The following is a 13650-nucleotide window of genomic DNA, read 5'->3' on the forward strand; positions in this document are numbered from 1 at the left end:
ATCAACCATCTTGATCTAGGTTTTCTTAGAAAGATACATTTTTCAAGATTCCTAGACTTTAAAAAAAATGGATTTTAATTTGATCAAGATTGGATCACTACATTTTTTTCCATGCATATTTATGGTTTTAGAGTGGAAGTAGTGAAGGAATCAACTCAAAGGACCATTTTTACCAGTGGGACCCAATTTGGCAAACTGGGGTCTAAAACTTCTAAGATAATTTTGAGGCATTAAACGACATTTTTTTGGGGTAAAACTTTGTCACCTTAGTGTAACACCTTTGATTCATATTCTACACACAAATACCTTTCCAATAATGGGATAATCACCTCACTAAAAGTTATTATGCAAAAGCTATGCCACCTGGAAGTTAACCTTCATGTTTTGGCCACCATACTAATTTGAGACAATGCCACATCATCCCTCATTATTCATGGAAAAGGGGCTAGCCATGTGATCATGATGAAGAATACTCTAGAAGAGTCCATATTGTAACTTTAGTTAAGAGTTGAAGAAGTCCTAACCACTAGTAGGCTATCAAGATGTGTTATAATCGATCCATTAGGAGGAAAAGGGGTTCCATTCTTTTCAAGGGCTTTTTGTTCCATATATGAGTAGAGTCACTGAGAGGGATAAGGAGAGAGTACACATAGAGGATTTGTGCACTATATTATTCTATGGGCCACACTACTTACTTCCTAATACTTACAACCATTTTCTATTCAAAGAAAGAGAACAAAGCGACTTCACCTTCCATCTAGGTTTTCTTTTGAAACAATTTCCTAGGATATATATAGTGTCAATTGTGGTTTGTGAGATTTTTTATTTCGCTATTCTCTATTTTTCTGCATAATTATAATTTGCATGCATACACAATAAATAATAATATAAAGATACAAAAATCTAAATAGAAAGAAACCCTCATAGTGTAGATTTTGGATTTCTAAGTATAATTTATTAGATTTGTTGTGACGAATTGTCAAATGGAATATCCATGGTAGTTTATGGAACATATTGGTATCAAAGCATGCTTCTTTGGGTATATTGTGGATATATGTAGAGTATCTAGACTAGCTTAGCCAAAAGTCATAAAACCCCAGTCATGGCTGACGAATATGTGAATAACCCTCATGATCCCATAGAGGAGAGGTTTTTGTGGCTGGAAGCACAAGTTGCAAATATAGACCATAATGTGAATCTTCTCATGGAATCCATGACCAATAAGCTCAGGAAATTCAAAGGAGATGGGGTTTCTAATGTAGAGATACAATCAGTGGGGAGATCAAGAGATTGGTAAGAAATGAAGAAAGAGTCGAAGAAAGGACCCAAAAAAGATCATCTCATTTCAAGAGTTGTGAACCATTCATAGTCCTTGTTTAAAATGGAAGCGAAGATAGATATCAAGTGGTACTAAGGTGAGAATGATGCTATGAAGCTAAATTACAGGTTGTAGCAATTAGAAGTTTATTTTAGTGTTCGTCATATAGAGGAAGAACATAAGATTTCATTTGTGTAGCTGAAATTAAAAGGTTGTGCCCTAACCTAGTAGGAAAGCCACATAGACACCTTGAGGTTGGAGGGAGACTCTCTAGTGACTAAGTAGGAGGAATTAAAAACCCTCATAAACTCACAATTTTACCCTATTAGGTATGTAGAGGACCAGTGGATCTGATGGAATTACTTCAAGCTGAAGCAATGGAAAAGTTTACAAAAGTGTTATTTTTTCTTAGGGCTATATTGTTCTTTCCTTTGATAATTTCATTTCTTCATTTGCACATTAAATTCACCCCATAGCATCATAACGTTATTCAAATTTACATCATTATTCAACAATATATGCAACTATGTAGAAATGTAACAACCCACAATTTAAATATACAACTAATTAGATCAATTATGTGATTTATAATCAACACACAACTATTCAACTAATTAGCATAAAATTTCCCAAAAATACAAGTAGATACGACTTACCTATAGCGATGATATTTCTTACTTGTGGCTTCGGAGTTGAACACTAGTTGAATCCCGCTAACCACAACAATTTTTTTAGGGATGACTCTCCAACCAATTGTAGGCTCAACTACACATAATCTTTCTACTACTGGCCACCCCTAAGCCCTCAATCAGTGTACTACTGCTAGGGAATCCTTTGTCTCACAACACTTTTCTTCCAAGAGAATGGATGAAGGAATGGATGAATCTCATCCTCTTCATCATCCATTAAATAGACCAAAAAATAGAAAGAGATCTGCATGCACACATTCCATGTGTCAACATGCCAACTTTTATTTATTTATTTTAGGGTTTACTTAATTTAATATTTCTCTTAATTTAACTCTTTCTTATTTTATTCCTTTTACTTTTTGTTAACTTTACTTATTCTTACTATTTTTATAGTTTACTTATATATATATTTATTTAGGACTCAATTTTATTATTTATTATTTTAATTATTATTTATTTACTATTATTATCTTTTATTTATTGTTTACTATTTATTTAGTATTATTATCTTTTCTTTATTGTTTATTGTTTATTTACTTATATTTTAATATTATTTTATTTTATTTATTTATATTATCATTTTTATTATTATTAGGGGTATTACATACTCTCCCTCTTTAAGGAACTTCATCCTGAAGTTAAGTTGAATCATTTAACATTTTATTTTATTTAGTTATTTATTACTTCACGTTTGCCCCACACCCTCTGCTGAACTAGTATAACTAGCAGACATTGAAAGTTTCCACAACACCCGAGAAATCCCAAGGAATCTCTATCATTTTTCCCACTTTCGGAACCAAGCATAAGCCTCATCGGTCTATACCATAGCCTATGACTGATCCAAGGCTTGCGCCAAGGCTTAGACCTCATATGCCCCAAGGTAAGCATCCAGTCCTAGTACTCAATGACTCCGAGAATCTCGCAAGGCTGACCCTCTCCCTCCACACTCACTAAGGTGCACAACCCCAGACATCAAAGTCCTTACACCCCACCAGACTTCGACATCTCAATCCAATATCAGGCACTTGGCCTCCTCAAGATGGTCCCATAGCCCCTCAAGAGCTATCCATCAAGAGATATACAAGACAAAGGAACCACTGTCATAGGTGGTGATTGACAAGAAGTCCACAAATCAAATAACCGACCTTATTGGCCCATTTGTGGATTTCTTGTCAATCAGCACATCTCATTATGCAACCAATGCATTAGTTATAACATCATAATATCATATAAAATAATCCACATGCCAAGTCTTGCATGTCATCATGATAACATAACATCATTATTAATCGCCGCATTCTGGATAGTAAAGAACATCATGCTCATGCATGTCATAACATCTTCATACAATTACCACATGTTTCACATCATAATACATATTCATCATATCTATCATGAGCATACCACATCATTATCATAACAACTAAATAAATAAGAACCACATGTGCATCATTATCTTCATACCATCATATCATGAAACATCCTTGCAACATTATACTTCAACATTTCCATATTGACATAACATATAATTGAAACCATAACTTTATACATAATACCATAGTGTATCAATAAAATTTAAGCCATAAAACATGATTGAGACATATATATATATATATATAAACCAATGAGCAATTTTTATATATAAAATTTATATTTCTTTATTAAAATATATAAATAACAAAATACAAAATAAATCTAATACTTAATAAAACAAATATTAAAAAAAAGAAATATCTATATAAACTCATTATTAAACCTCAATAATAATATAATAACATCACAAATAAATAGTAACTTTACCAATATTATATAAAAGAATTCACTAGACTTTATTAATATTATATTATATAATTATGACAATATGAAAACAATTCATATTAAAAATTTCAGTTTTAAACTTCATTACATAACCACTATTTAACTTTTCACTTTACATTGTGTGTAAAATAACATTTAGTAACAACATGCAATATGGTTTTTGTTTTTGTTTTTTATTTTTTATTTTTATTTCACGTTCTATATTTAGAATATAATATTAATAGTTTATTTAAAAATCAAACTTCCACGATTGCACGACTGCAGGGTGGTCTATGGGTCGGAACATGTGGAGTGGTCTTCCCATCTGTTATAGATATGCATCAAACTTCAGTAGTGATTTTTTTATGCTAATACTATGTTTAATTTATCTCTCACCATGGGGCATTCAAAATTTAAATTTTGTCTATTTAAAATTTTAAGTAGTTGAGACAAATTAATAGCTGCGAGTTAACTTCGAGTTCTCTCACACTTTTATAATTTCAAATTTCATACCTTTCAAATTTTATAATTTTTAAATTTATACCAACAAAATTCACTTGTATTATTTCTGCATTAACTATTTAATATTTATGAAACCTACATAAATTCAATCCTGCCTTAGCATTACTCTCGAAAAGAATTAGCAATGGCATTACTCTGGAAAAGAATTAGCAATGATATTTAGAATAACGGAGAGGATATCTAATTGAAGATCACAATGTTGTGATTTTTATTGAGAGCTGAGAAAGTGTTAAAACATGTGTACAAACTCATAACGTTAAAGAGGAGTATACTATAAATATAAGATTTATCCCACGTGTCTATCTAGTCCTGTCAGCAAATCTAAAATAATTGATCTTACCATTGGTTTAGGAGCCTATAATACAATTGGATGGATATAAACTCAATTACATCTTAGAAATCATGGGAAGACAATCATATGGATGGAAATGATAAACATACATAAAGTTGAAAAAAGTGAATGCATCATTGCTTGTGTGCAGCATAAGGACACCCACAGGGAGATATATTTTGAATAACATCACTCCTTGGAAAAATCAAAGAGAGTGTATGCAAATTGTCACATAGAATAAGCCATGACGTTGTCGAGAATAACATGCTGTTAAAAATTAAGTACCTTATTCTTCAAATGATCAAAGTATTATCCAAACTTATATTGTTCTAGAATCTATTAGTTCCAACGATGTTTAAATTATTCTTCATTGTGGTTGTCTTTTTATTTCTGGTGTTAATAATAGTTTGTATCTTATACCAGGAAGGTCAGACTTTTATAACTTTCTAGGTCCGGTTTTTATTTCAAGCCTTTTAAAAGTCTTTTGGTTAGTTTAAAAAGTATGCTGTAATGTTGTCGTAGAGTCCTCTATAACCAGAAAGCTGACCGATAGACTGGTTTTTGCTTCTGTTCACCAAATCGCTCTGCACTTACAGTCAGCCTGTATAAGAAGTTGCATGTTTTTTTTTATATTAAGAACATATTGAGAACTTGAATGATATCTACTTAAAACTTGAGAGTCAATATTATGTTGGTGGTTCAATAAATCCCTGTAATTTTCATTCAACCAATTTTCGTGATTTTAAAAAAAAACAACAACAAATACAGACACCCAAACCTTTAGAGTTCATAACATTTTTCCAAAAGTTTTATCCCATGCTTCAAACATAACTGCGGGAGGATTCGCCCAATCACAAAACAGTGCTGCGTTGAAACTTTCCCAGTAACAAAACAACTTTCCTCTGCACCAGGTACAAAATTATTCTGCCATTTTGGTCATCAATGTCGATCAAAATAGTGCAGCAAAAATTGCAGACAAGTACAAATAACATTTTCCTCCAATGAAAAGCAAGTGGCTCCTTCATAGCAGATTGAAATTGCAATACTCCAAAGACAGATGAAACAGTGATAGAAGGAAACAATGTGGCTCATGGATTTTTGGGTTGCAACTGTCTGAGAATTTTTAGTCCCATTGCTTCCCGTTGAATTCTTCACCATCATCAGGGAACAACAACAATGTAGAAGAAAATCACGCATTAGAAGATTGCATAGTAACCAACCTTTGTTTTTGAATTTATTGATTGTATCTGGCAGCCATTCGTCTCCCTGTATAAAGTTTCCAACAGTATACATTCCTACATTTCTCTCAGGTATCGGATTAGACCATGGCGTTCTTCCAGAAACCTTAGCCCCCGGCCCATAATTCTGGTATTCCCCATAGTAAAGCGTGTTAAGAGCAAAGTCCTCTATCCACGACATCCATCCCTCAGGGCTAATGGCCTCTCCCAAATATGAATTTATGCAGATTGCTCTGGAGTACATCTTCCATGGCCGACCCAAATAGCCTTTGTAAATTTTTGGGTTGGCATAGTAAGCCCTCATATATTCTTCAGTTCCATTGATAGTGCAGTTATGGAAAACAAATCCTGTGGGCTCGGCTGGATCTGTTCGACCCTGTGCAGTGACAGGATTTGATGATCCTTTGTCTGAGTTTATTTGACGAGGACGCAGCAGAATGAGATAGTTTTCAAAGATGGCTGCCGAGTCTCCAAATATGAAGTCAACAGTGCCTTCTATTCTGCAGTTTCTATAGAACTGACGAAGAATATGAGTGTACAATGTATCCTGGTGGCCAAGAAAGGCACAGTTGTAGAAGGCAGAGTGATCACTATCTACTCTTAGGGCTACCGCTTGTTGACTACCTGGCCCTGCTGCATTTTCGAATGTTATATCCCGTGCTAAGAAGCCATCAGCATTTACTGCTGCAATTGTGAAAACAAATAAATTAGCAATCCTCAACATCTAAAACAAGATTTACTGGGATCGAGGAATATGGATTGATTGAATTTTCCTTTGATAAGAGTTCAAAACCAAAGAACGATGGTAATTGTAAGTATTAAATTCCGTCTTTGTTTAGAAATAGCATACACATATTTATCTAGTTATCAGAATAAACAAAGGATCCGATTTTAGCATATGCCCATTGAAATTTCTCAAACTTACAAACCCCAATGCATGTTGAAAGACATTACACCTATCATATGAAAGGGTTCCAAATATCTTATTCTTAAAATGTAAAACGATAATTAATTTTTTTGCTGCTTTAATAGGATGAAAGAAGTGCAGAATCTGAAAAAATAAATGTTATTGCTCTCTTCTTTTCAGCAACCTACAATATGAAGAAAAGCATTATTGCTTCCCTTGCAAATGACGGATTGCATTCCAAGCACTGCTGGATTTTGATTGTTTCCTTCTCCTCTCATTTGTATTTTGTTGATGCTTTCTAGATCAACATTCCTTTGCAAGGGAATTAATCTGGGTTGAACTCAAGTAGAAAATTTCTCTCATTAATTGGATGGTCATTTTCACAATTGATTGTCTCCAAAGAAGTCTTGTCAGCCAAATCTCTACCTTTCCTCAGGCTTTTAAGTTTAACCAGCATGCAGGCCCTCATTGTTGTGGTTTGGCATTTTTATCCAGTAGTTCTTAGCAACATGGCAGAAAGGTCACACTTTATGTCCATGCAGAAGGAATTGGAAGCAATGGTAGTGGATTCCTTGGCCACAGAATTGAACAAGCGTTTAAAGCCCTTTGGGTTCTGCAAGAAGACCCATAAAAATCTGCAAATGTATCAAAGAGAATTGCTTCCTAGATCATACTTGTACAATAAGTGATCATAGTAGAAGGTCATTTGATTGTGAAACCGTTGTGGGATTCAATCCAAGTGACCTGAATTTACTGTAGATAGACGTCCTCTTTGATATCCATGTTTATCTCCATTCAGGGGCTAGGATGTCACTAGGGCATCTAGAGAATAGCTAAAAGGAGGGAGGCACTCTTTGAAGAACTGAAGATGCCTTTAAAAAAACAGCACATTCGCTAGACAAAGGGGCCTGTGGAGGCAATCTAAAAAAGGCAAAGGGCCAGATAGGAGTTTCCCGTGAAGAAAGAAGACAAGTCCAAAAATGCTCTCAAGGAAAAAGGGATGAATGCCAAACTGTTTGTACAATGGGTTATGGAACTGTTTGTTTATGCTAAATCATACATTGTAGCATGAGGTAATAGGATGAAAGAAGTGCAGAATCTGAAAAAATAAATGTTATTGCTCTCTTCTTTTCAGCAACCTACAATATGAAGAAAAGCATTATTGCTTCCCTTGCAAATGACGGATTGCATTCCAAGCACTGCTGGATTTTGATTGTTTCCTTCTCCTCTCATTTGTATTTTGTTGATGCTTTCTAGATCAGCATTCCATTGCAAGGGAATTAATATGGGTTGAACTCAAGTAGAAAATTTCTCATTAATTGGATGGTCATTTTCACAATTGATTGTCTCCAAAGAAGTCTTGTCAGCCAAATCTCTACCTTTCCTCAGGCTTTTAAGTTTAACCAGCATGCAGGCCCTCAGTGTTGTGGTTTGGCATTTTTATCCAGTAGTTCTTAGCAACATGGCAGAAAGGTCACAATTTATGTCCATGCAGAAGGAATTGGAAGCAATGGTAGTGGATTCCTTGGCCACAGAATTGAACAAGCGTTTAAAGCCCTTTGGGTTCTGCAAGAAGACCCATAAAAATCTGCAAATGTATCAAAGAGAATTTCTTCCTAGATCATACTTGTACAATAAGTGATCATAGTAGAAGGTCATTTGATTGTGAAACCGTTGTGGGATTCAATCCAAGTGACCTAAATTTACTGTAGATAGACGTCCTCTTTGATATCCATGTTTATCTCCATTCAGGGGCTAGGATGTCACTAGGGCATCTAGAGAATAGCTAAAAGGAGGGAGGCACTCTTTGAAGAACTGAAGACGCCTTTAAAAAAACAGCACATTCGCTAGACAAAGGGGCCTGTGGAGGCAATCTAAAAAAGGCAAAGGGCCAGATAGGAGTTTCCCGTGAAGAAAGAAGACAAGTCCAAAAATGCTCTCAAGGAAAAAGGGATGAATGCCAAACTGTTTGTACAATGGGTTATGGAACTGTTTGTTTATGCTAAATCATACACTGTAGCATGAGGTAATAGGATGAAAGAAGTGCAGAATCTGCAAAAATAAATGTTATTGCTCTCTTCTTTTCAGCAACCTACAATATGAAGAAAAGCATTATTGCTTCCCTTGCAAATGACGGATTGCATTCCAAGCACTGCTGGATTTTGATTGTTTCCTTCTCCTCCCATTTGTATTTTGTTGATGCTTTCTAGATCAGCATTCCTTTGCAAGGGAATTAATATGGGTTGAACTCAAGTAGAAAATTTCTCATTAATTGGATGGTCATTTTCACAATTGATTGTCTCCAAAGAAGTCTTGTCAGCCAAATCTCTACCTTTCCTCAGGCTTTTAAGTTTAACCAGCATGCAGGCCCTCAGTGTTGTGGTTTGGCATTTTTATCCAGTAGTTCTTAGCAACATGGCAGAAAGGTCACACTTTATGTCCATGCAGAAGGAATTGGAAGCAATGGTAGTGGATTCCTTGGCCACAGAATTGAACAAGCGTTTAAAGCCCTTTGGGTTCTGCAAGAAGACCCATAAAAATCTGCAAATGTATCAAAGAGAATTGCTTCCTAGATCATACTTGTACAATAAGTGATCATAGTAGAAGGTCATTTGATTGTGAAACCGTTGTGGGATTCAATCCAAGTGACCTGAATTTACTGTAGATAGACGTCCTCTTTGATATCCATGTTTATCTCCATTCAGGGGCTAGGATGTCACTAGGGCATCTAGAGAATAGCTAAAAGGAGGGAGGCACTCTTTGAAGAACTGAAGACGCCTTTAAAAAAACAGCACATTCGCTAGACAAAGGGGCCTGTGGAGGCAATCTAAAAAAGGCAAAGGGCCAGATAGGAGTTTCCCATGAAGAAAGAAGACAAGTCCAAAAATGCTCTCAAGGAAAAAGGGATGAATGCCAAACTGTTTGTACAATGGGTTATGGAACTGTTTGTTTATGCTAAATCATACACTGTAGCATGAGGAATTGGACTGTCTCAGCCTGCGCGCAGTCAGGTGGTAACGAGGTAGGCCCCAAGATTTCAACACCATATAGTACTATAGGTCTGTTAATTGTGTCAAAAAATGCATCTCAGAAGAGATGTTCTGAAAATGCATATGGAAGTATTGTCGGTCAAGCATGGAGAGAGACCTATAACCCTTTCTAAGTTTGGGTTGAAAGACATGCCTTAAGCTAAACCTAAGGGCTATGGATCAGATCCCATAGATGTATAAGCAATGGTAATCTCCACCTCGCTTCCTTTGAAGAAGAAGTGGAAGTTTGTTAGGGTGCTCTTGGATATTTAAATCACAACCTCAGTTTCACTAAGGTTCACCACCATCATTCTATGACCATCACATTGGCAGGGGCATCAAGCTATCTCTGAATGTCCCTAGGGGAGGAGGCTAAAACGATCAGATCCTCTGCAAATAAGAATAAGGTAAACAAAACATGGTGTAAAACGTAAACATCTCCCTTGTGGAAGTACTCGCTCGGTTATGCTCTAACCCATTAATGTATATCCCATGGAATTTCATGAAAGCAACTATGAGACACTCAAAGATGCCAATTTCACGTAGTCTCCATGTAAAGTTTTGTAGATGTTCTATGCTAAGAGCAATTTCACTTTTCTCACAGCAATCATACAAGTAGATAAGCAAAATGCAGATAGAACATATAAGCAGATCTTACTGAAGACAAATCAGAAACAAGAAAAATGTATGTGTTTGTTTCGGCGGTCAACAGGATGCTTCAACCAGCAAAGTCTCCTTTGGTCAGCCAGCCCAGCATGTGTCACAACAACCCTCCAACCAGTAGATGAGTCAACCCAAGTCAGTTCTACAAAAGTCAACGCTGTCCTGAAAAGTCAACGCAGGGGCAGCAAGCTAAAAGTCAACGCAACAGCAAAACGGTCAACCCTTTGACCTCGATTTTTGTGCCCGGTAGTACGGCCTTCAAAAATCGAACCTCCCACAAGTTTTCAGCTTGTTTGGACCAAGCGTTGACCAAAGTCAATGCTGGTCAAACTTCTGCGAAACCCTAGCAGCAGAAACCCTAGCAGCAAAAAAATCCTCTTCGTCCTTCCCACGTGTGGCTGAAATTCTTCCTCCAGGTAGCTCGTACTTTTTAGGATGAGAGAGGAAGATGTGAGTTATGTTCAAATTCTCTCCAACTTTTCCTGTATATATATCCATCAATGAGGGTGTGTGACACATCTGTTGGGCATGTGAGCCTACATTACAAAACTGGCTGACCTTGCACATATAATTTATTAAGAATAATAAATTCAAAATATAAGTTCTGCTCATCGGATTAAGACTATTTTTATATGGATTTTACACCTCTCAGAAAGAGGAATCCAACAAAAATATTAGCCTCTTAATCTAAGCATCAGAACATGGAGTTTGGACCTAGTTGTCCAAATTTAACACTCCAGAACGATAATTCCCTTGGAACAGAGTCCAAAAGCCTTCTGAAAATCCACAAAGCAACAGGACTTTAGATGAGGGACGTCAACTTCCTTGATAATAGCACACAGGCTAAAAATGTGGTCACTAGTTTCATAATCTCTTCTAAGACTTGGTTGCCCCATAGCTTTGAATTTGTTCCTCTCTATATGTTGAGAAAGCCACACGTTCACGCCCATAACATAGAGTTCGACAAAGGCACGCCCAATCATAATATTCCTGTAATTATTTCTATCAGAAATATCCTTCAATTGGAAGATGGGGTGGATTATATTTTGAGACCATGAAGAGGGAAAGCCAATGCAAATTCAACTTGCAGACCTTACTCATCTACTTCTTTGCTAGTGCTCAAGATCCTAACAGCTCTTTTAATGTCTCTTGGGGTGAATTAGTGACAAAAGGTGAGAGAGGAGAGAATATGGACTAAGGTTGACCCGAAAAATCACAGAGGGATGTGGTCCGCAAGAACCATGTGTAATGATCAAAACATGTTGGAAGAGCAGATTTTCCAATTTCAATTCAAGGCATCTCAAATCTGCCAGGAACCACACCATGATCAAACACAATAACAAAACCAAACTCAGGCAAAGAAATAAATTCCAACTTAATATGAAGAGGAAGAGGAACAATGATGAGCATTACCAACAGCTGCAGAGCCATATGTACTTGGAACACCAGGCAGGGATGGCACACGCATAAACCCCGTGATCACAGTCTTCCCCATGCCATCACCCACAAACATAAGATTAGTTTTACTGGGAGGAACCCTAACAATCTCCTTATACACCCTAGCCTTTATATGTATCACGAATCTCCGCTCAGATTTATCCGGTGCACTGTTCACCGCCTGTTGAATACTCATAGAGGATTCATCCTTGGACACAGTCACATCGGGAACCAATTTATCAACCTCTAATACATCCCAAATTTGATTATAATGATGGTAATAATCTGCAGTACTAGAGGAATTGGATGATCTCTCTGTTTTTGGACGCCTCCATAGGACCATATTCTGTCCGTATGTATCCAGAGCATCTACCATGCTAAGGGCATTGCTGGTCAAGCTCATGACTGTAAGAACAGGTTACGTTACACAGCGGTTAAGTTTTTGAGATTTTTTTTGGCATCTCTTTTCCTAAAAGGATAACTAGGTATATGAAGATTTGATTTTTTTGTTCCTCAAGAGGCATCTATAAACTAAACTAGACTATATGTTAACCTAGACTAGAGGTATTTGAATTGAATTTTTAAAACAAAATTTTGAATCTATAAATAGGAAAGGTTATTTCTTTCACGTTTAAAATAGTAGCACATGATATTAGTCGAATGAAAATACGAAGTTTTCATGCTTTCTTCATACATCAGTATAATTTGTATAAATTCATGATTACGTTTCTGTGTTACATGAAAGCTCAATCTATTTTGAATTTGGAATCATGAGACAAGCCGACGCTTCGCTAATACCGACTTCAATGGACATGCACAAACTGTGAAAGATGAAGAAAGCTATAACTTCCCAAGTGGGTGTTCTCGTCTTTGTGATGCAGCAGAAAAGGAGTTTATGGATCAATCCAGAAACCAAAAAAACTTAACAACACTGCAACTGCTGGTGCCCAAATAGAAGGCTTCTCTACAACTTTTGTTTGCCCTTTTCCTCCATTTCTCTTCTCTAATTGCAGGGTTGTGACCGAGCTGAACAGGGTACTCAATGTACACCGTGTTAAGAGGAGCCATTCTTTATTTATTTGTGGGATCGAACATATGACCTTCCCGCGATAAATGCCTTTGACCAATCACCGTCTGTGAATGAAACATGATTAAGGGTTTCCAATTCAATGGGCTGCCTACCAGTAAGAAGCGTAATAAGCTCCAGTAGAACCACACCAGGTGTTGAATCTAAGAATTCTCTCCACTATATCAACCGCATCGTCTTCGGCCCCAGGTAAGAGTGCCAGAGTTTGAGGGGGATAGTTGTCTAAATGCGTTCTGAAATGAAATAATGGCAGTCACTCTCACACTCAATAAAATCCAACGTATCCTAGGAATTACCGTCAAAATCTTGTGTAGCTGCTTCAACTCAGTCCCGAGGTGATCAGCAGACAACACAGTAGCAAGAATTATAAACACAAACCTTTCAACGGTAGACCTGTAACCCATTTTTCCTGCAGTAAACAATAGACCTGTAACCCATTTCTCCTGCAATTGATCAATAAATGGCTACAAAAATCTCAAAATTTAAGACAACTTCCAAAAATTAGCATCATTAAATTCGTTATTTTCATTGTGAAAACTATCATAACGTTTTGAATTCAAACTGTGATTCCATGTTGTTGCTATGGAGCTTAGCTAGGACTCCCACGAGAGGAGCATTGATATACATCGTGG

At 36.4% G+C, this 13650-nt stretch overlaps 1 protein-coding gene across 1 annotated transcript; it reads right to left on the reverse strand.

Annotated features, from left to right (window-relative positions):
• Window positions 1-5185: 5185 nt before the first annotated feature.
• On the reverse strand, window positions 5186-12999 carry LOC149151188 (putative pectinesterase/pectinesterase inhibitor 51). The gene is made up of 4 exons (XM_089443086.1): window positions 12903-12999; window positions 11908-12336; window positions 5878-6579; window positions 5186-5241 (listed from the first exon to the last, which is right to left on the reverse strand). The coding sequence occupies exons 1-4, from the start codon at window positions 12997-12999 to the stop codon at window positions 5186-5188; spliced, it is 1284 nt and encodes a 427-aa protein (XP_089299212.1).
• Window positions 13000-13650: the final 651 nt, after the last annotated feature.

This window comes from Pinus tabuliformis, chromosome 9 (assembly GCF_031772625.1).
Source record: "Pinus tabuliformis cultivar Carrire ecotype Pingquan chromosome 9, CPIR1, whole genome shotgun sequence".
NCBI lineage: Eukaryota > Viridiplantae > Streptophyta > Pinopsida > Pinales > Pinaceae > Pinus > Pinus tabuliformis.

Excerpts from the sequence above, each read along its gene's own strand:
- LOC149151188 (XM_089443086.1), bottom strand. The coding sequence starts at position 12,999 with ATGGCTCCTCTTAACACGGTGTACATTGAGTACCCTGTTCAGCTCGGT. Across the intron at positions 6,580-11,907 it reads ATATGGCTCTGCAGCTGTTG|CAGTAAATGCTGATGGCTTC; the intron begins GTAATGCTCATC and ends TCACAATTGCAG. Across the intron at positions 5,242-5,877 it reads CAATAAATTCAAAAACAAAG|AGCGATTTGGTGAACAGAAG; the intron begins GTTGGTTACTAT and ends CTGTAAGTGCAG.